This window comes from Cupressus sempervirens, chromosome 1, assembly GCF_028749045.1.
Source record: "Cupressus sempervirens isolate cs-2001-9-10 chromosome 1, ASM2874904v1, whole genome shotgun sequence".
NCBI lineage: Eukaryota > Viridiplantae > Streptophyta > Pinopsida > Cupressales > Cupressaceae > Cupressus > Cupressus sempervirens.
Window position 1 is genome coordinate 294,892,139 of NC_143118.1, and position 24,728 is coordinate 294,916,866.

Genomic DNA, 24,728 nt, shown 5'->3' on the forward strand with positions numbered 1-24,728 from the left:
TATCCTCTATCTTGTTCCCCCTCTTTTTATTTTCCCCCACTGTCTTTTCTATCGAACTGCCATTTCAAAATAGGTCCGTGGGGAACTTGGTGATGAAGAAGGTTGATGGTTCATAATCATCGTCAACTAGAATGTGATGATCTTTGTCAACCATGACCAAAATAGTTTTGAACAAATTATAATTATTAATATTTATTATAACATTATGAACTTTGATTAATAATATTAATATCATTAAAATTAATTATTAATAAAAAATAAATTAATTACATATTTTTATTATTTAATAATTAACTTATTTATTATTTATTTGATATTTATTCTATTATAATTTAATATTAAATGTTATTTCTAGAAGGGAATATAGTGTCCTACCCTCCCCAAAATTGCTTGTCCTCAAGCAATTACTTGTTCTCTCAATATTTTATAATGACATTTGGTAACTTTGGACAAGCTTTCTCTCCTTCTAGAGAGAGGATCTTATACCATCTTATCATGGTGCACTTCCAATTTGGCCAAAATCTTATTTGCATGATAGTATGTCTCGGATTCATCCATCTCTAGTTAATCTATTAAGATAGAATAGACACTCAAAAACATATGCATGAATATGTGATGATGTATGGTATACACAAAGCATACACACTAATGCATGAAGACACGAAACATACATGAAGAAGATGCATCAATGTATGAAGACATGAAGCATACACATTGATGCATGAAAACACAAAACATACACATTGATGCATGAAAACACGAAACATACACATTGATGCATGAGATCACGAGGTATACATAAATTATATGCATTATACACCCATTACCATGTAACTAAATCAATTTAAAGTAAGAACTCAACATGTAATTCCATAATACATTTGAAATTTTACATGTCTAAGCCTCGATTTCTTATTTGTTGCAAGGTGCTTGATACAAGTCTATAGTAGGCTTCCTCAAGCCACTAGGACTGCATGTTCGTACCCATCATGGGATTTCTCTTCAAGGCATTAGAAATACATATCCTTACCCATCTTGGAATTCACCTATCTTGTGAGGGTTTACTCCGCCTCACCCCACCCAACACCAACTAGAAAGAGATTAAGAAATAAGTTATGCATACGTAATACTATATATTGGTCAATTCCCTTTGCTTGTGTTCACTCTTTATTGAATAGCACCTCTTATACAACTAATATCTCCCATAAAAATTGTATTCTTTCATGTCCAATATAACTAACATTAATTTTCCTTTATGATATAATTCTTTATATGTGTGTGTTAGATTTGTTTTCATTCACTGGAATGATTCCTTGTTAGTCTTTTACCCTATGGGATGGCAAGATCATGCTATTATACCATTTGTAATGTCCCTTGGTAAGATTGGACATGATCATTGCAATGAATTCCAAGTATCCAATCATATTACAATTTGCTTTGAGGATGGAAGGTGTAGGTGTTATCCAAGTTGCCTAGAAACCAACAATGGATTCCTTCAAAGTTTACAGGTCCAAGTTTGTATCACGAAGGCTTACGGAATGCTAACTCCTAACCTCTCTTGGGATAAGATCTGTTTGCTTGGATTTATATAAGTCCCTCCATGGCCATGTCACACAATAAGTTTGAAAATAATTCTATACAGGCTTATAATTATTTACTTTATATATATGAATGTATATGCATATGCATCAATTATGTCTGCTCATTCATTTACACAAGATGCAATTTTTATACATACCTAAGTTATATATTCATAAGCACAATGGTTGGTGCTAGGTGACATTGACAGGCTTGGCTAAAAAAGATATTGTATTTTATTACTTCATATTTTCTCCTTCTACGGTATTGCTGAGACAATACTCCACTGGTCTTCTTTCCAATATTTCCTTCAATGTTAATCTTATCTCATGATATTAATCTTGCTGATGTTACTCTTGCAATCCATAAGTTGATCAACCTACCATGACAACTATTGTAATATTAAGTATTTGTGACTCGGTCCTCTAAAAGTAGTTGACTCTTATTTGTATTCCCTTATCGACTAATAATTAGTTGTGCTCATGGTTATTTAATGATTTGATCTCCTTGTTGATTCTTGTTTATCATTTCCCAATGGCTAACTCTTAATTGCACTCTTCCTGAAGTAAATGATTATAACATTGATAATTATTAGTATCAGTTAATTGTGCTACATCCTAATACGAGTTACCTTCGTTTGTGTCGACTATCTCATTCCCCGTCTATTGATAGCAATGTAGGATGTGTTTGTTGTCTACATGTACATATGTCTTTATTTACTTAATCCTTACATGTTGCTCGCTTCTCATCCTCTATCCTCTTCCCCCTATTTGTATTTCCCCTCGTCTTTTATATCAAACTGTTGTTTCATAATAGGTTCGTAAGGAAAGTGGTGATGAAGAGGGTTGACGGTTAATAGTCACTATTGACTAGAATGTGATCTTTGTCAACCATAACCAAAAGAGTTTTCATCAAATTATTATTATTATTATTATATTTATTGATAATATCTAAGTCACAACATTCGAAGTCGAATTTGAGCTCGGCAACTATGAAATTCGGAAAGAGTAATTATTTTGGGGAAAAAATTCAAATTAAGTTTGCCTTATATAAATTTTAATTATTTTTTAATATGTAATATATCCCATAAATAATCAAAACGATTAAAATTGCTGAATAGATTTTAAAGTTATAAAATAAAACAAAATATTAATATTAATATATATCTAATTAACTATGAACTCTACTATTTTAAAATTTAAAGAACTATATTATTAAAAAATTAATATGTTTTAAAATTATAAAGAAAAACAAAATATTAATATGTATCTAATTAACTATAAAATCTAACATTTTAAAATTTAAAGAACCATGTTATTAAGAAATCTGTATATCAATATTTTAAATTATAGAATTAATGAAACAAATATTACATAAGTATTAGTAATTACAAAGTATAAACTATATAAAGTCTTACAACAAATCTAAAACCAAAATAATAAATCTAGGCAATGACGAGCGGGTGCGAAAGTTGCAGGACCTCAAACGATGCAGCAAATAATGATCGTTGCCACTTGCAAACAACAAGAGCAAAGATCCTTCAAATTTTTGGAGGTGTTTGTTTTGCCTCTCCAACTCTCTTCAAAACACACTCAAGAGTGCAGATTCACCTCACCAGCTTCCTCAAAACACATAGATTATAGAATGGTTAATGCATATGATATGCATTTAATAGGCACAAGAACACAATATATAAAAAAAAATTGATCTGAAAACCCTAGAAACGATTCACACAAATTGAAAAATGGCTAATACCTTCAGATATGCATTCAACGAGCTCGGGAACACAATTTATAGAAAAAAAAAATTGATCCCAAACCCCTAGAAGCGATTGCCAAATCTTGCATATGGCAATTTCAAATTTTTTAGTGCCAAAAAAATAAAGTCTATTTTTTAGGAATGAATTATGGCAACTTTTAATTGATATTTTTAGAACATTTAAAAGTTCAGCAATTTCCAAACCTCATACTTGGTGTTCGCCAAACACTGTGACTTTGGATAATACAATTAACTTTGATTAATAATATTAATATTCTTGATGACCTGCTAATGGGCTCCCTAGAGCCTATTCTTCCACTTCCCCTCCTTGCATGTCCTAGAAACCTCTGAATAAAGGGTGGATTAAGATTAACTTTGATGGGGGTTCCAAAAAGAACCCTAGGACCTCAGGGATCGGTGTTGTTGCTAGAAATGATGCAAGCGACAATGTGGCCTTAGTGGCCAAAAGGCTAAAGGACAATGCCAACAAGCAGGCGGAGCGTCTAGTTGTTGTGGAAGTTACATTGCTAGGTATGAAAACTAATAGCTCGCAAGCTAAATCTTGAAGGGGATTCGCAAATTGTGATCAATGGGATAGCCAAGGGCAATATGGACACATGGCATCTAGATATGCACATTAAGCAAATCCAAACCATTCTATCTAAAGTTGAGGAGTTCAAAGTAACACATGTTCTCAGAGACGCTAACTCCCTTGCTAACAAATGTGGGAGTGGCGGGTTCCCTAGAAGATCAATTTGAATTATGGGAGGACTGCAGTGATATTCCCCCATCGACTTTGAATTGGTAATAAATCCCCACTCCAACAATTTGTCATTTTTAGTGAGTAGATGCCATTAAAACTGGTATGATTGTAGTATCGAGTTGGAAGGCACCTTTCCCAAGCAACAATACTGACTTCTGGCACCCATACCCAAGATGATGCCCCTAATTGGTTTTCAAAGTCACGAGACCTACACATAGTTTCTCTTGGATTTGCTTACAAATTCACATCTCGTTATCATTGATTCGAGCATTGTGAAGGATGACTTCAAACCTCTCCTTTATACGTCTGGAGACGCTAGAACACGAATACCTAATTATGATAGCAGGTAGACATGTGTGTGCACATTAAGGAATTAAAGTGTAATGATTAACCTTTTTTGAGGATAACTTCTCAAGGCTTCGACTAGAGATAAAGCTCGAACCATTGATTTTGTAGCACTTTGTGCAAGTGATCCCTTGTCTCCACTGCAGCATGGAAGCTAACTTCGCCCTTTCTACTAATGGACAAATCCCCACCTTTTTCGGGTCCATCTTTGTTATCCAACTTGGTCACATTTTCAAGTTTGATCATGAAGACTTCTAGGATGTGGTGAAGATGATCTTCATAGAGGAATTTTTGACAAAATGCATGCACCCTCGACATATCATCCCTCTTCTTGTCTTTGGGGCTCATGGTGGCTAAATTCAAACGTGAAGCCTTGTACGTAGCCAAGGTGGCAATGGAACCAAAGTGGAGTGGCGATGTGGATGACATAGTTCATTGTGTTGAACTTGGTATTGGCTTGCATATGGGAAATTGCCCTTGGCGTCTTATTCGCAATGGCTCCAACCACTCCTAATTTGGTCCATGGATGCTCCTCCGATGGCTCATCTCCCATTTATGCGGTGGGGATGGTGCAAACTCGAATGTGTGCGATTGACTAACCGTGAGAAAGTGTTGGTTGGGGATAGATTGGTGAGTTGTTAGAAGACAACACCTATATGATCTTTGCCTCCTCATGACAAGGATGGTCAACCCCTGATTCGGTGTCAACTACATGTTCGCCATCACAATCGAGTGTTTTGAACACATGGGGAGCAGGGATAGTGGTGTTAGAAGCTCAGCGGTAGCTTTGGTGGAGCCAGGAGAATATGCTATGGGTAATTCTTCGGAACTTGGCTCATCTTCAATGACCGGTCGAGCACACTCACCAATGGTTGGAATTGACATTTCTCTCCTCCCCGAGTGTGATAGCATCTGCAAAAAGAAGGGGTAGTGGTGTTGCAAAAAGGTGGCCATGATGTCAAAGCCATTCTTGTCCTTACCAAAGAGAAAATGGCTAAGTGGTTTAAGGGTTGAGTATGAGTATCTTGTTTGGGAGTCTATGGTTGTTGAAGTTGTAGTGTATTCAATCCAGTCTACTCACAGATTTTGCTTCTTTGTAGCATTTTGTATGTGCCTCGTTAATTTGCATAGATGGGTCTTTTGGTCAAGCCTGTTGTTAGGTTGGTGATGGCCTTAATGGCATTGGATCTTGCATCCACACTCCTATTGTAATCCTTTGTTACATATGAATATAAATATCTTTGTTGCCAATAAAAAAAATATTAATATTATTGATATTAATTATATAAATTTATTGGCATTGGAAAAGCTTGGATGAGGAAATTCCTTTAAGTGAGGAGGACTTTCTGCAGAATATGCTATCCTCTAGGAAAATTTTGTTTCGAAGTAAAAATTCCCTTATTTGGGATGGATGCAAGAATGATGTTTATAGTTCTAGGATAGGATATAAGCTTATAGGATCCTCTCTAAGGTTCTCTAAGAGTCCTCTTCCTACTAATCTCTGTTGGGATAAACTCTAGCCGCCTAGGCAAGTGTGTTCACCTGGATTGTTCTCCATAATGGAGCCTTGACAACTGATAGGTTTAGGAGAATGGGCTACAAGGGTCCTAGTAGCTGCGCCCTTTGTGAATCTAAAGAGGAATCGCCAGATCACCTTTTTCTTAATTCTTCTTTCTCGAACCACTGCTAGCACTGGTTGTACTCTAAGTTAGAGTGGAGTTCGGCCTTTCCTAACTCCATCATAAGTTTTCTTTCAGCTTGGCCATTGCTGAAATCGAATAGCATTTAGAAGAACCTTTGCATCTGCTCTCCTTCCATGGTTCTTTGGGAACTATGGAAGGAGAGAAATAGGAGAATACTTCAAGATAAGAAGATGGAGGTTGTGTTAGAAATAGTAAATACTGAGAGGAAGGGGGGGGGGGGGGGGGCGCGGTGGTGAATCAGAATTCTACAAACTTTTGTCGCTAATTGGATATTATTAATTACTTTGAACTATGCATAAGAAAGTAAACAAGTAATGTTGAACAATAATAATAACCATGCATAAAGAGAACTCATAACACCAATATTTTGTTAACTAGGGAAACTCTGGCCAAGGGAAAACCCCGGTGGGGATGCTACCCATTAGATAATATACTAATATATATGTTCCTTGTTAGAGGATGGACCCTGTTAGGAGTCAATGAGCAAATTCGGTATAGAGAGTCCCTGTTAGGAGTTGTAGTACAGTCGATGCAAGAAGAGCTCACTGCCCAAACATGCACTTCCAATTACAAGAAGAGCTCATTGCCCAAACAAGTAATTAATCCTCAAGTATATAGATGATGTATCTTCTTTCTTGACTGATCTCTGACCTTAGCTCAATCTCGAATCACGAAATCAGGTTCTCAAAAACTTTGCATATATTGCTTCACAAAAAGTTTGCATATCACTTTTCATATTACAATTCCACACTACTTCTCGCAAGATATCCTTTGTACAAATATCATACCTTTTCACAAATTGTTGCTAGGTCGGCTAAGACCACAATATACTCTTCCAACTTAGAGTAAACATCTAGGATGTTAGCCCTAATTGGTCAAGTAATTATTTTATAAACAAAATAATTCCTTTCCCTTTAATTTTGTTGTTCTATTTCACTTGGTAAATCATGAATATCTCTTTACCGTACTGTTTGTACTAATGTTCGAGGTTATACACATCATCATCAACATGTATACAGTCTCCATCTATCTTCGCTAGTCATAATATGATGTCAAAAACATTTTACATATAAAACAACGTACTACTGTAAACCAATTTCATACTTAAACAATTTTTTGAGTACCAAAAGCTAAGTTTCTTTATTACCAAGGTTCTCTGCAAGTAAGTACATCATGTGTTGCTATTAATGACAACAATTACATCATTGCATATATAGCCAATTGTCAACAATCTTCACCTTTGGCATTGATGGCAACAAAGTAAGGAAAATCGGCTAAGTGACAAAAACTTTAACACAAACTTACAATACTTATACTATTACATATGCTCAATTGTTAAATTGCTCCTCCTTTGGATATGATTGCTACATACATGACTTACTACACAATTTTCTTCTCCAACTTCTCCCCCTTTGACATCAATGACAAAGGTCCAAAAAATTGTCAAAAAAGTTGTCTGTCTACTGTCAAAACACTGTCTTGTTGCCTTAAGCTGTTAAAATCTTCATAAAATCATCAAAATTTGCCTTCAAACTATTCAAACCTTTCTCCCATATGTCCTTTGCTGCTTCGGCAGTAGTGAGCATTGCACATAAGGCATATGATGCAATCTCAACTGCATTAAGGTTGGAGTAGGTGAAATTTGCATAAGTATCTTTTGCTTTGACACATTCTTCCAATTGTCTTTCAACGGCTGATATCTTCAAAGCAAAACTCTCTGAATTCTGATAGTCTTCTCAAAATTAGTTCTCTTTCAAGTTCCAGTTTCTTAATGTCTATGTTAACACTAGCAACTTGTCCTTCCAATTCATCAACTCTGCAAGAGGGTTGCTGTCTATGACTAGTTAGAGCTTCCATCTCACTCAGCTTCCCTTGAATCTTTCTATCCAAATCTTTGGTCAACTTATGAGATAAAGTACAATTGATGTATAGTACCTTGCCAACTTGTAGACATCTTCAAAGTTCCTTGATACAAGTATCAAGACTCGGCAAATCATTCTGAATATTCTGACAAATGGTGCTAAAAAGATTAGCATCATGTGAAATTTGAGCCTTAGACTCAGCAACATTCAACAAATTTGTAAATTCATCATCAAATGATTTTACAACTGCTTTAGCTCTCTGTTCGGGGTCTACATTAGTGTGTTTGGCTAAGAGGGTGTTGTGCAATCTATCAGTCACCTCCATTAATGCTCTTTGTAGACTTTTAACCATTTTGTTCTTCTCAAATAATTTTGTTCAGGATGAGATCAAGTTAGATTGATCATCATCATCACCTATAAGGTTTGCAAGAGATATAAGAGAGGATGAGCTAGATGCTTTCACCTCATATTCCTTAAGTTTCTTCTCTACTACCTTCTTTGATTTTCTCTCTTCTTCTTCCTTCTCTTCTATCTTCTTTCTGATTCTTTTCCTCTTCAATTAGTTTCAGCTTGGCTTCTTCAATCTTTTTCTTTTCTTCTTCTAGCTGTCTTTTCTCTTCTTCAATCAATCTCAACTGATCCTGAATATCTTTGAAAAGGGGCTCAGGTTGATTGAACGGGTCTTCATTAATGTTAATAGTAACATTTCTCTGATCAATCTGCATAGTATCACCACTTACTAATACTTCCGAAGTTTTATTTGCAGTTGAAGGTTATGCATTTAACTCACTCATCATTTGATTGATGGTTGCTGCAGTTTCGCTTCTAATAACATTCTTTTCTCCTCCCATGAATAAAAATGGCCTCATCTATATTGGATTTCAACATTAAATCAATATAATTGATAGCTATATCATCGCTCAATTCATAACCTAGGGGCTCAAGAAATGTTTCCCAAGGTTCTACTGCTTCAATGTAGGTTAAGTCAGTATCCACCATAAAACATGTATCATTCTTGAATCTATCAACTATTGCAGGGGCAATTCTGAATTTTTGTTTCATCTCATTCTAAAATGTTCTCATAATCAAATTTCCACAGTCCAAGATTTTCTCTGCTGGATGCCTTTTGCACACATCTATTATCTTGTCCATAGTGCATCTTTCACTCCTCATAATATCAGTAACTGTAAAAATGGAAATCTCTTAGTGCATGAAAGAAAATATGATTAATTAGAGACTGGACTCTGAATACACCAATCTTAGTTCTCTTAATTTTCTCCAAATTCTCAAGAAGTTGTACTCTCAAAATCTCACTTAGATTCACTTGTTCTTTCTCAACACATATCTTATAAGCTGCATAAATGAAGCCTGCTGACAACTCATCATCTTAGAACTTGCACAAATAGAATATGCAATGATTCTGCTCAAGAATCTTATATCATGTTGTCTGATGGTGCTGATCACCATTGCTTTATCATTGTAAACTGCTTTAGTATAACTTTCAACCTTTTTCTTAACTAGTTTCTCACCAATAGGTACACTGCCTTGTTTGCTAAGACCAGTGACTTCATGAGTAAGGTCGACAGAGATGTCGACTACATTGTCTCCCATCCAAATCTTTCCATTATGAATTCTACTCAATATGATCTATGTCCATTCTTTTGTATCAAGTTCACAGTAAAAATGATATCTAAGTCTAAGTCTTTTAGATGCTCATATCAGGGCTTGATAGTCATATCATGATTGAAAACAATTTCCATATCTTTGTTCATAAACTCACTTCCAATAGTTTCAAACTTACTACACAAATAGCTTCCTACATCTTCCAAGAAAACTACATTGTTCGGAGTATTTGATAAGGCCAAATTAGGGTTTTCCTCTAGGAGTTTCATAGGAACAACCTTTAATTTGGGTCTCTCGACATTTTCAACATTCAGAATATCCATGATTATACCGAATAAAAATTTATCAAAGAATTTTTGTGCGGAGAACAATAAAATACTTTTTTTATAGTAGGCTTTTGCTCGAAATCACTTTTGACAAATTGCTTCTAGGTGCTCTAAGCTTCTGAGATGATCACAATGTAGAAATAATCAAGTTCGTACTCTATTTATTCATCTGGAACTTGCATTGTGTGCTTCACTCAATTGAAAAAGTTGTTCATTTCACTCTAAAATCAAATATCTGCTCAAGATCAACTGACCGATCTTTGAATGTTATCCGAGGTTCATCATAGCTTCCTTTCATCATGACAATGCTCCACAAAATTTCACTTCACAAAATTTGCTGTAGAAATATAGATTTCATCTTCAGGCATCGAGTAAACTTTCTTCATTATAACAATAACACTTATTCCTTCATAACTTGTTTCAATAAGCTCCAAATTGCAAGCGAGCTTAACTACAATCCAAACTCATTCAGATACATCTTCTCTTAACCTTGCTACTCATAGCTCTATCTCTAAATGAAGTTTCCAATTCTGGTCTTCTAAACAAGCTTAATTCAACTTGGTTGAATCAAACTCAACTACTGACTTTGATTTTCCCGTCTCAGAATCATCTAACTTTTCTTTTGAAATATATAATCCCTTTACAAATGCCTCATTAAGTTCTTCTCGAAGTTCACTAACTACATTTGTTTGTTCTTCATTGTCTTTCTTAGTTCCGAAGTTACTTTCATGATTCCTTCTATCATTTTCGAAGTTCCTTCCATTGTTGCTTCTATTTCTAAAGTTTCTTCCATGATTCCTTCTATCATTTCCGAAGTTTCTTCCATTATTGCTTCTATCCATTCTGCAGTACTTTGATGTAAGTCCGAAGTTGCATAACTGACATACTGGGGTTCTGTTTCTAGGATTTTGTTGATCAATAGGTGGTTGACAATTTCGGGATGTGTCCAAAGTTGTTACACTTATAACACATGATCTGCTTCCTTTCTTCGTATGGTCTACTTTCTCTTGATGTTCTTTCATTAGATCTTCTACTATCTGCAAGGTTAGTGTTTCCAGAAATTCTACTATTTCTTCTATCATTACTATATTTAGGTTTCCTACAATCAATTGCATTATGACCAATACCATGACAACTATAACAGTAAAGTTTTGTAACATGATTAAATGATTTATTTGTACAATCTCTTTTCATATGACCTATTTCATTACATGAAAAACATTTACCTCTAAATTCACTCCTAGGTTCATCCAATTTCTCAATTTCTTTCTCCAATTTCTCAATTTCTTTCTCTTGTCCAACTTCTTTGGATTTATCAGAAGATTGATTGGATTCAATCTTATCATCAGTTTTATCTTTCTCTTTCGGATCTTATTTTCTTTCAGGTTTCTTTACAGACATGTTAAATAGATAACCAAGACCAGTCTTATCATAGGTAGGTCTTTGTATTGACATAGATTCATCAAGCTTTTCTTTGCTAGTGTAAAGCTTTTCAAGTTGTTGCTTGCACTGTGTTAGTTCACCTTTCACAATAGTGTTGTACTTATGAAGTTCTTCATGATCTTCTTTCAATGTTTCAAATTCAGATGTCTTCTTTGCTAGACTCACTCTAAGATCTTAATTTTCAATCTTCAAATCAGATTGAATTTTGCTAGGATCATTCTTCAAACTCAACTTTAAATTGGTAATCTCCAATTCATGCTTCAAGATCTTGTACTTTGTTTTCAATTTTGAATATTCATCATCACCAGTAGATTCAGTAGATTCAGACTTGGATTTGAGATGTTCAATCTTGTCCTTCAGTTGTCCAATGTATGCTTTGGAGTCTTCATATCTATCCTTCAGCTTATCTCTTTCTTCAGTAAGGAGATCAATTTGTTCAAGTGCCTCTTCAAGGTTCTTCATCAACTATTCCATTTCCATAGGGATCTTACTCAAGTTGTTAAGCCTCTTCTAAGTAACTGTGCTCTGATACCAATTGTTAGAAATAGGGAATACTGAGAGGGGAGGTGAATCAGTATTCTACAAACTTTTGTCGCAAACTAGATATTATTAATTCCTTTGAACCATGCATAAGAAAGTAAACAAGTAATGCTGTATAATAATAACCGTGCATAAAGAGAACTCATAACACCATATTTTGTTAACTAGGGAAACTTTGGCCAAGGGAAAACCGCAATGGGGATGATACCCACTAGATAATATACTAATATATATGTTCCTTGTTAGAGGATGGACCATGTTAGGAGTCAATGAGAAAATTCGGTATAGAGAGTCCCTATTAGGAGATTTTGAATCCCTGTTAGGAAATTCCAACCCTATTAGGAGTTGTAGTACAGTGGATGCAAGAAGAGCTCACTGCCCAAACACACACTTCCAATTACAAGAAGAGCTCATTGCACAAATAAGTAATTAAACCTCAGGTATATAGATGATATATCTTCTTTCTTCTTGATTGATCTTTGACCTCAGCTCGATCTCGGATCATGAAATCAAGTTCTCAAAAACTTTGCATACATCGCTTCATAAAAGGTTCGCATATCACTTTTCATATTACAATTCCACACTACTTCTCACGAGATATCCTTTGTATAAATATCATGCCTTTTCACAAATTGCTGCTAGGTCGGCTAAGACCACAATATGCTTTTCCAACTTAGAGTAAACATCCAGGATGTCGGCCCTAATTGGTCAAGTAATTATTTTGTAAACAAAATATTTCTTTTCCCTTTAATTTTGTTGTTCTATTTCACTTGGTAAATCGTGAATATCTCTTTTCCGTATTGTCTATACTGATGTCCAAGGTTATACACGTCATCATCAACATGTATTGAGTCTCCATCTATCTTCGCTAGTCATTATATGACGTCATAAACATTTTACATATAAAACAATGTACTGTTGTAAACCAATTTCATACTTAGACAATTTTCTGAGTACCAAAAGCTAAGTATCTTTATTGCCGAGGTTCTCTGCAAGTAAGTACATCATGTGTTGCCATTAATGACAACAATTACATCACTACATATATAGCCAATTGTCAACAAGTTGATCATCTTGTCAACAAAATTGAAACCTCAATAATTGAATTAACAAGCAATCAATTGATGTCTATATCCCCAAAGGGGTAAACATGTCTCATTGGGATGAGAAGATGTGTGGAAGATGGATTGGATTGAAAATCCCCCCCTTCTTGGGGAAGGGGGGACCTTCAAACTAACATGAGCAGGCAGGCATGTGTTTGGAAGGTTCCTAAGAGAAGATGGTATAAGTTCAATTTCGATAGAGCATCTAGGAGGAACCCTAGTAAGGCTGGTATAGGATGTAGCATTCATAATGATGAAGGGATAGAGATTGCATGTATAGCTAAAGCAATTGGGGAAGCTACCAACAATTGGGCAGAAATTTCTGCTTTAGCATCGGGTATGGATCTTTGTACGCAATTGGGACTTAAGAAACTAGAAATAGAAGGTGACTCGTGTTATAATCAATGCCCTTTGGAAAGGCTCCCCCACTAATTGGAGATAAGATACCCAATTATCCAAAGCCCTGGTGCTTTGTAATTATTTTGACAAACTTTTAATCAACCATATATATTGTGAAGGGAATAAGAGGATGGACAAGTTAGCTAATAAGGGAATCGATCTTTCGATAAGGTAAGGTAGACATTATTTTTATATTAATCAAAATAGGACATTATTAAAGGGATAGATATGCTAGCAAATATGGTATTATTGCAAGTAAGATCTTGCTAAAAAGGCAATTTATTTTGGTATTGATGTTCGGATACCTCAGCAACAGAGGATGAAGGGATTTCAGAGGAGGAAGAACCTCAATCCCCTTCTTTACTACCAATTGACTTTTATCTAGGCTATGTACTTTGAATTCAGATTTTTAAATAAACAAATCCTTCTTACGTTCATTTGTATTTTTTGTACCTCTTCTATGTTACGTTAATAATAGTTCTTAGTCCTCTTATCTCTTTTTTAAGCTATATGGTTGAAAAAATGAAAAATTCCAGCTTTGTGGTTTTATTATAGTAGGAACTAACAGATTAACAAAGTAGACCAAGAGTTGTTTGGTGGTTTTGTTGCATTATATTTGGACTAAATTGGATGAAGGGATTTTGAATGGGCAATAGAGTGTGGGAAGAAAACTCTGATCCACATATTGTATCTCTCTTTTTTATCTTTCATATGACAGGCGAAACTGAAAGACTTCAACCCAACTCCATCCTCTTAGTGCCTTTCGAGTTGGGTTGTAACATTTTACTATTTTAATCAATTGTCATGTCCCCTCCTTAGTTTGACTATCAGAGTCATGGGAGTCTCGTACGCTAGCAGTGTTGGACAAAGACAACACAGGGGATTCAGTAGCTAGACATGGCATTTCAGGCAGTTTTGGGCCAATTTGATGTAGTGCCTTGATTTTAGGAGGTTTCCCTAAAATTTAGGAGGATGTGGCAGTTTCCAAATATAAGGGTTCTCGGGACCAGTTCCTGGTTTCAGTTTCAAGATGACAAGATGAGTTTCCTATTTTTTAAGAGCATCCCTAGATTTTAGGGAAGGAACTGCAAGTTGACCCATTTTTTCCAACATCAGTCACAAACAGGTGATAGGTTCAGATTCATGATTGGTTGGTTATTTTGGGTTATTATAGGCTATATGGGAAATATTTTAATATATTTAAATATTTCCTAAGTTAGCGATTAAATAAATTAAAATAAGGCTATTTATATAGCCATTTTGGAGTAATAAGGGGATATTTGCTTCATTTGGTCAAGTATGCCTATGTTATAGCTCGTTGGAAAGGTCTCAAATTAATATACACGTTTTTCACCATTCGAAGACTTTTTTGTGCCTTGAACTATGAAATTTAATAAAGTAATGTTTCATGGACGCCTTTATTTGGGAAAATGTTATTTTATTATATTTTATTTAAAAGCGCAAGGTGTGAATTTCATTTAGCGTTCAATTTGCACTTAGGAGTTACAAGGAGATGAAGACCTAATTGTTGATCATCTTTTGGCATTTGAAACTTATGAATTGTGAAATTGCTCCGGAAGGGCGATTTTGTGGCTTGGGACAAAACCCTCAAGTCTGGACTGTTGGGACGCAAACCTCAACAAATCTTGGTGATTGGAGTTGTATTTCATTGCATTCCGATTGACAAAGGATGTGGTCAATTTACCTTGGCATTATCATTTGAGTGGAGTAGGGCACTTGCAACTGGGTGATCAACTTTTGGCAACATGCATTTCATTGCAGCAGCTCACGTGGGAGTTCGAGAAGGTCTTTGCTTCACCACTGGACGCCATAGCTTTTGTTTGGCAGTGGACTGTTCATTGCAGCAAATTCTGTAGGGTTGAATCATTATCAAAGCATCTCCCTGTAGCTGGTGTTGATCCCTGTTGAAGACAGTTTTGTATATTGGCGATGAACTCTTTGAAGTTAATATATCAGGTTGCTGGCTGGTTCTGGTATGTACTATTTCAGAATTCAGTAATGATTAAAATTTGCAGCATGTGTTCACATTTCTTAAGTGCTATTTATTTCCTATTTGTTATGTAATTATTTTATTTCCAAAAAACCCCAAAAACTGTAAAAAAACAAGGAAGAGAAAAAAGAAACCAAAATTCAGCTAAGATCATTCAGTGGTAACAAACGCTAGTCAAAGATTCAGATTTTGAAACTAACAGTATTTTCCACGGTCACCAGAATTAGGAATCTTTCATCAATGACTTTGGCCTCTTGCTTTAAAATATTTATATATTATTGATAATTTGATACTTAATTTTACTATAATTTAATATTAATTTTTATTTCTAGAAGGGGATATCACACAATCAGTACTCATTAAAGGGTAGATCAAAGCATAAGGCATGAGCAGTACATCCAACAATTAATACATTCAGCATTTCTTGAATCGGCAAATATAATCTTCAAGGACTATCTTAGCAATCAGCATAGAGAACACATAAAAGAGCTGAGAACAATTCATTGAGATTAATCAGTATTTACATCCAAGATAAATTAACTTCAGATTGATGCAAGATACAGGTTGGGATTTAATTAGAGCAAACTAATAGATATATATCACAACATTAAAGAGGTGGAAAGATCCTCAAACAAGAAGAAGAAGAAAAAGACACATCCACAGCAGTATGGCTACATACAGCTGTAATTAACAAAAGTGCATATTCAGAAAGGACTTCAATCAAGGAGCCCAAAATCTAAGGGAGACACTGAAAATACTGCAGTCAGCAAAGAGATCTTAAAGCGGTATGAACCCCACACAGACTTGTCATAAATTAATGTGCTAACACTCTTACTATAAGGTAAGCATCTATTGTTTATAACTTTATATATAATGCTAAAGCCTATGTTGACTGTCAAAGGGCCCTGAGGGTGTAAGATAATTAGGGTTATAACTTTATATATAATGCTAAAGCCTATGTTGACTGTCAAAGGGCCCTGAGGGTGTAAGATAAGGGTTGCAAGGGGCTAGTGAGGAGGTCATCCCAGTAGGACCGTTGCAGCCTCGAACAAGAAGGCATTCACTAAGTAAAGTAACCCCTTAGCTTCCACCTAATTCCACAAGGTAGCAACTGTTTGTAGGGAGACGAGATATGATTGGGGAGAGCAGATACAAACTGCCAGGAAAGGGGGTTTTGGTATACATCCCTCTTATACTTGGTTTAGAAATAGCTTCAGGCAAACCCATCATGTCTCTATCGCAATATGTTTTCTAATATAGTTTAAATAAGTGATTAGATATATGGATGTACATGTACGGCACACATCTTTTCTTCATGTTATTTTGCAGGATTCAAATCCAGGACTGTATTTCTGAGAAAAGATTTATTCTGTAAAATGTACCCTAACTGTATGTCTGAGAAAAAAAATATTCTGTAAAATATAAACTGAACCCTATTTAGTTGCAATTATGATTGTTGCACAAATTCTAGGGCAAATTAGGAAGAGGACATAACAAAATACACTTAAAAGGAGGCAGAAGATTCTAAGCTGGAAACTAATTATTTACGCCAGTGCAATTCTGATCTTATGAATGTTGTGCAGCTACATCATGTAGCAGAGTGCTATATTAGGATGAACTAGCTTCACTCTATTTAACACTTCCAAACAGTGTTTTCTAGATGATGGTATATTAATTAAATCAACCTAGAGAGAAGTGACTCCATACATAAGTCATAGAAGAAAAGGATTATATTTATCATCAAGACTACAGAAGAAAATGACAACACCAGTCATTTCTTCCTATAAAGTGACTAAAAACTTCAACTATCATCAATGTCTTTGTTATTTGTTGCTTGTCCCTATGGTCTGTCAAATGTTTATAAATATCTTCACAGTTAAGCAAGCATGATTCATGATGTAAAATTGCAATGTAAAGCCTTGTCAAGCATATTATAAGGATATAATCTATGTCATAGTGTTTACCATTTGTTATCCCTGAAATTTAAAAATTGGCAAACTTCAAGAAAATCAAAAAAAAAGTTCAGATTCGCCCTAATAAGTTCAAATTTTTATTAAATATATTATAAAAATGGGCTTGAAGAGACAAAAAAAAGGTAATATCATAAAACAAACACTCATCACGAGCTTCACTGAATAAGTGATTTCAGCATCAGTATGCCTGCCATACAGAAAACAACAAGATTTTAAGAGATAATGTGTTTGGCATTGGGTGAGAAGGTGGCGATATAGAGCCTTAGAAAAAGCCTAAAGGTAATAATAGGGTTCTAAATGCAATTCGACATTTGCTTGAATGGCATGAGCTGACGAAGTAAAAGCATTGGATTTTATATAGTAAAGATTCAACCATATCATCACAGCATGTGATTAATATTGAAAGCCCTGATCAAGAGTGAAAATCAGGGCTTTCAATATTAATCACATCCCTTGATGATTTTTTTTTCTGTCATTGCACCCATGCAAAAGAAAATAATCACGATAGGGAAAAAATTGAGTTCAAACATTTTACACAAAAACTAAAAGTAAGGACTTCAAAATTTGATGTGTCTTCATTACGTCTATGTTTGTAAACTATAATATTCAGTTCAGGTAAAAAATACCTGCGACAAATAAGGAAATATATAATACAAACATGATCACAGAATTATTAACTGCATACTTTTGTTTCAATCAAATTACAAAGCATCGAAGGAAAACCATCGATATTTTTGCATTGGTTAACCAGCAATGTCATCGTGGATTCAGATAGTCCATTCATTAAATCCTGAAAACCCTAAAGATTACTAATGGTACCGAATTGCTTCATATATTGGCGAATTTAAAGGAAAGAGGTAACCCATACCTTGAAAGACTAATCCCAGCTCACGGGAGAGAAAGTATTTCAGTTGCCGTAGACTTCTACAGCAAAATCTTAACCAATTCGCATAGATTTTTGGTTACTAGTCTGCAATACTTGGTGGCAGGAGGACTTTGGAGCATACATGCAGCGTTAAAGACCTCTGAGACAACAACCTCCATTTTGCGGTTAGAGGTGCTATTTTTATTGATTTGTGTTTATCTTATCGTCGCTCTTAAATTATAGAATAACGCTACCTGAACTGCAAATGAACGTTTATTTTAAATTTAAATTTCTTAAATAAATTAAAAAACCCTACTCACTTTAGTTATCTTAGGCTTTATAATTAACAATGATTTTGATGAAAAAGCGATCATATTATTATTATTTTTAGAAAATTAAATATTAGTGTTTGTGTTTCTCACGATTAAGAAAATTTTGAGAATGTTTTGAAAAGTAAAATTTTAGATGTGTGTTTATAAGGATTAAGAAAATTTAGAAAATGTTTTAGAAAGTAAAATTTTAGATTTACATTTCTAATTTTTGATTTCATCAAATTGGAAGATAAAGATTATAAGATCACTACTAAAAATATATAGTATAAAGTTCTATTTTTTATTTTATTAAGAAAGGAGACTTGTTTATGAATTAGTTGAACATTGATCAATTGTATTGTGTTGAGTGGTGATCTAAAATAATTATAGACAATAGATTGAGGAGCAACATCAATCTAGTGTGTGATGAACAATGTAGAGAGTAATGAATGTCATGTGTTAATATCAAACTATTGCACTCAAATTCATTTAATGATAATTCCAACTTAATTTAGTTGCATTCAAAGATTTTTTGAGTGAAAAAAGAAAGCTAAAATTGTAGGGAAAAGAGAATGCTTAGCTATTTATAAGTTATTTATCATTGTAATGTTTTTTACATATGATTTCAAAAAAAATGACTCTGCTTTCAAAACATGTAAACTTGACAAATATTTGCTCTAGACATGCAACTATTGAAAAACAAGTACCATTTTTTAGCAAGACCATGGATGCGAAGAGAAGCCCCTAAAGACTTTCAATCATTTTTCAATACTTGTAAATCCTCTAAGCTCAGATGTTGCTCGATCTGGGAGAGGTTGCTCACATTTTGCCCCACACCAAAAGAAACCAGATAATGGGCCTAAGAACCCTAGTTTTAAAAAAAACTTGTGGGTGATGGCAAATCAAACTCCCATGAATGGCAAATGGTTATCAGTCGTAAGAATCAGCAACATCTGGTGAAGATTCCTAGAGTTGACTCTCTCAATCCTTTGAAACTACACCAATCCTTTTTTATCTCTAAAGTTAATAGGATCCCTCTAGGTAACAAACCCCTATTGCCAAATCATGATGAACATTGTAACCTTCAGGCTTGGAGGAATTTATCTAAAGCTCTTGAACCCTTACAAAAGGATTATTGATCCTTTGATCATTTGTTTAAGGATAAAGCCAATGGACAATCAAACAAAATCCTAAGCCCTAAATTGGCAATCATCAGTAACAATTTTTCAAATGGTATGTTGAATCATTGTAAGCAGCATGGTCTATATGACCAATGGGATGGTTTTAGTGTCCCTATGGCTCGAATTGCCAATTGGTTGAAGGAGAATTTGAACTCAGAAATATGCATCTCTATCTTTTTAATTGTATGAAGACTTAGAGAGTAAAGAAGATTTGTTAAAGGGCAATATAATTATATATGAAGGGCATATTTTGATTTCTATGATTGGAAACCCAACTTTAACTTCAAATAAATAAGGACTTAGAAGATCTTAGATGGATTTGTATTCATAAATTTCCTATTGAATTGATACATTACAAAATTATGTGGAGGATAGGGGAATTATTAGGAGGTGCAATAGGTATTGAAAAGTACTTTCTTAATGAATCAACAGTTAAATTTTTAGTTAAAAATCTAAACTAACTTACACTATGATTGTTTGTGTCTATTAAAATTTATAACAAATTATTTTCTATGTAATTTTAGATCAAAGATCTATAGAGCCTCAATAAAAGACATGGCTATGTTTAAATCGGCTTCAAAGGATTGCTTTAAACCTTCACCATACAAATTATCTATAGAGACCTAGATGTAAATCATAATACCTCAAAACCCTTAGGTGGCTTTGTTATAATGAGCTCCCCTTCAACCCAAACACTGATTTGCAAATTTCTCTCTCTTCTAAACCCTATAATTAAGCTATCTAGTAATACTAGTAACCAAAATCATATTACCTCTATCGAATTGACTCCTATTGGGATGGACCCTCTCATTAATGAAGAATTAGATGAAGGTGAAATCATGGAAGTTTAAGGTTCATGTCAAGATCATGGTTGCAGTATAAGATCTCCTACTAATGAGGAGACCTCACCTTTAGCCAACATGGTGGATAACAAGGGAAAGGATCCATCTCTAGAGAATAAGTCAGATAATGTACCCATGAATAACTTTGGAAAAGATATTCCACTTTTGGATGGTGAAAGGTTGGCATTTAACCCAAATCTGCAAAATTCTGATAGAATCACAATCATTAAGGAAGCATGGATCTATGAAGATAATCTAGAAGATGGTTTCCAAATGTTGGGCATAATTTTTTTGGAATTGGTGTTGAGAGTCATCATGGAAGACATCCCTAATCTTCCAAGTGAGCAACAAGACAACTCAAATGGGAAGGACATGGTAGGCTATAATATCAAGGAGTTGGTAACAATGGAAGTTAATAGTAATGACAATTACTTAGCATCGGTATAATTTCAAGGATGTAGAGCTAAAAATGAAGTATCTAGGTATTCTAATGGCATACTTTTATTCTACTCATAATGAGATTAGAGAACACCTCATAAGTTAGCGCAAGCTAGAGGAATATGTAGGGCAAAGAATATCACACATTCAACTCATAGCCTATGTTAGTCCTAAACAAGGCACTGCCATGGAGCTTGGTGGTCTCTCAAAGAACAATGACTAGATAGAAAATACTAACTAGACATTGATTTCTATAGATGTAGTTTTTGTTTATGACTATGTGGGTGGTAATCCTCAAGACGAGAGTGAAAACAACTAGTAAGAACTTAGGAGTTTATGAAAAAACTTATAGGTGATTGTGATTGCATTGAGGAGTATAGAGTTAGACCGGTTGAGAATTCTTTAGAGTTTCACCTTAAGGAGGCAATGGGAATTAATTTACTAACAAAAGATAAGGTTAGAAAAACAATTTCTAAGGAAATTGAGATTGAAGTGGAGGTGAATCAGGATGATTACCAATGTCCAAAAGTATAGAATGTTGTCAAAAAACAAATGTAACTTGGGATTTCTATGAATGTTGATGCTATCTACCACCTTGTCTATGGAAAGTCTACTAAGAAAGGGTAGGAAATTTCTCTCAAAACTTTAACTGATGGATGGTATTGTTGGAAACCAATAGAAGATAACTAGTCTATTGAATATAGGGAAGGGGAAATTCCTTCCCAATGATCTATGAGACTTACCTCATGGAATGTTAGGGTCTTAAATATCCCTAAAGACCATGCATCTTAAAGTGTATCCTATCAACCTTTGAATTGGAAATCATTATAATTCAAGAAACTAAATTATGCAAGGATGAATGTAATAAGCTAGGGAAAATACTAGGTCTTTGGGAACTCAAGATGGTTGCTTCCCTAGGTGCCCCAAGAAATTTAGCAATTTTATGGGATCCAAGAAAAGTCAATTTCTCATTGAATGTGTCCTAGCCTAACTCGATGTGTGGTAAAATTTATAGTATAAAGAGTATTCTATGCTTCTCTCTTATCAATGTTTATGGCCCTACTCATATAACTCATAAGAAGGGAGTATGGGAAAGTATCAACAATCATCTTTAAAATAATCCCTTGGCATAATCTTTTATAGGTAGGGACTTTAACGCAATTTTGGATCCAAAAGAGAAATTTGGAGGTAGTTAGACAATTTCACATCCTATGGTAGATTTTAGGCAATGACTTTCTAGATAATGACTTATTTGACACCTCATCTTCTAGTGATATGTTCACATGGAATAATAGAAGAAAGGGCTTCAATTATATCACAAAGAGATGAGATAGGTTTATATCTAGAAGGACTTCTCTCTCCTTAATCACTCATCCTTCTCCAGTATCCTCCCAACAATAGGTTTTTACTATTTTTTGATTAGATTGGAAATTTCAAAGGCTACTAAACCAACTAGGAATCCTTTAAAAGTAGAAAAAATGTGGTTATTAGATACTTCCTTTTTAAATAAACTAGGATTTTAGTGGAAAGAACAACATATTAAAGGATATAAAATGTTTTTCTTTGTTTGTAAGCTAAAATCTTTAAAAGATAATATTCTTAAGTGGAACAAAACACATTTTTAAAAATATTTTAGAAGAAAAAATTAACATTGGAAAAGATATTACTAATTTAAATAATGAGGTAATTAGAGAAGGTATGGATAATGAAAAATACCTTAAAGAGAAATATCTACTAGCTAAACATAAAGCTATATTGACTAAAGAAGAATTATTTTGGAAGCAAAAATCAAGAGAAATCTAATTGTCTAAAGGTGATCAAAATGTTAAGTAAAAAAAAATAGAATTGTTGAAACTAAGTCTATTGAGGTTCCTTAGTTAACAATCCTTAAGACTTAGCAAAAGAATTTATTTATTTCTTTTTTGATATTCTAAATAATAGAGAGTCTTGTAATCTTATTGCCCAACAAAAAATGCTAAGCGCAATCCCTGAAATAATAACTAAGGAAGACAATAAAATTTTAAATAAAAGTTGCATAATGGGGAAAGTTAAAGAAGTGCTCTTTCACCTGAACCCTGATAAATCTTTGAGGTCAGATGGGTTCTAAGCGTTCTTCTTCAAAAAAGTTGGCATTTTTAGGTCAAGGTCTTTGGGAAGCCATTAAGACTATAAGGAATTTTGGTAATTTTCTTATTAAAATTAACAATACCTTCATAGTATTGATCCTTAAGAAAGCTATGTTTGAAGAAATGGGAGATTTTAGACTTATTTCCTTATGTGATACTATTTATAAAATCATTTATAAAGCACTACCAAAAATCATCTTTCAAGAACAAAAAGGATTTGCACTAGATTGATCCATGTTTAATGCAATAATTATAATCCAAGAGCTAATTCATTCCACTCAAACTAACATGGACCCATGTATGCTTTTAAAATTAGGGATCAAAAATCCTCTGATAATAGGAGATTCTTATGTAAATGCCTAGAAGCCTTTGGGTTCTTTAAGCAATTGATAAATGTAATTTTCAACTCTATATCTACACCTAAAATATTCATTCTTCTTAATGGAACCCCATAAGATTTTTTAAGCATTTATCAAGGACATATACAAGGGGATGCCACATTTCCTTTCGTGTTCATCTTTACAACTGAATCCTTTGGTAGATCTACTCAAGAAGCCCATCTTGCAAGATAAATTCATGGAGTACATGTGACATAAAATATCCAAAAAAATTTGCATCAATAGTTTGTTGATGAAACTTTTCTTCCTTGGGAAAGTTCAAAAAAATAAGCTCTTAAATTCTACAAGGTAACTGACTTGTACCTCCTAGCTTTAGGATAGAAGCTCAATGCTTCTAAATCCAAGATTTTTTTCCTGAACACCTCTCAAGAGTTACAAGATAAATATTTCAATATAATGGGGTACCATAACTTAGGTCTCCTTCCATCTAACTATTTAGGGATAGCTTTGGATAAAGATATGAGAGTAGGGAAACCTTGGGACAATGTATTATATAGATTAGACCAAAAATAGAATAATGGAAAGGAAAATGGATGTTGAATATAGGAAGAATCTTGATGATTAAATTTGTATTAATGGACAACCCTACCTATCATATGTATTCCCTACACTTGTCACAAGGGGTAAGAAATAAACTACATAGCAATTTAATAAATTTATTTTGGAAATATGTCTTGGAAAATTAAAAAACTAGCTCTGATTAAATGAGATAATCTCTATAAGATTAGAATGAATAGTTATCTTGGTCTCAAAGATTTAGGATGTCAGAATACAACCTTAGGGGATAAACTAGTATAATTGAACTATACGTGGTTTTGGAGAATATTGTTTCTAATCCTTGCATCCCTAAGTTTTAATTATGATATGGTCAATCATCTAGTAAGAGAGTATATCATCCTTATGATGGAAAATCACTAGTATATTTCCAAGCATTTCTCAACTATTAAGAGGAACTAGTTTTTCTTGTTGAGTATTACGCATGCATAAGTAATCCCAACATGGAAAGGGATGGATTTTTTTTACTTACAAATAAAGTGATCCATATCAATGCCTAGTTGAATGAGGAAGATCAAGCTTTCAGATAGCTTAGGTCCAATTTATTTGTTTGTCTAACATCTGTTTATAGTTTTAGTATCTCAT

At 34.1% G+C, this 24,728-nt stretch overlaps 1 protein-coding gene across 22 annotated transcripts in view; it reads right to left on the bottom strand.

Moving 5' to 3' along the window:
• Positions 1–18,562, bottom strand: part of LOC149577276 (uncharacterized) — an 80,778-nt gene extending 62,216 nt beyond the window's left edge. For 6 of the 22 annotated variants that reach the window (XR_016362930.1, XR_016362942.1, XR_016362940.1 and 3 more), the window contains exon 1: positions 18,296–18,559. Coding sequence is in view for 6 of the 22 variants with exons in the window: in XM_089823053.1 (XP_089679179.1) it covers positions 15,149–15,162 (14 nt within the window). In the remaining 16 variants the exon portion in view is untranslated. Of the gene's footprint in view, positions 1–15,148; positions 15,269–18,295 lie in introns of those variants that run through there. The other 16 variants (XR_016362931.1, XR_016362943.1, XR_016362944.1 and 13 more) reach the window with 5 other exon arrangements.
• Between the last annotated feature and the right edge of the window lie 6,166 nt (positions 18,563–24,728).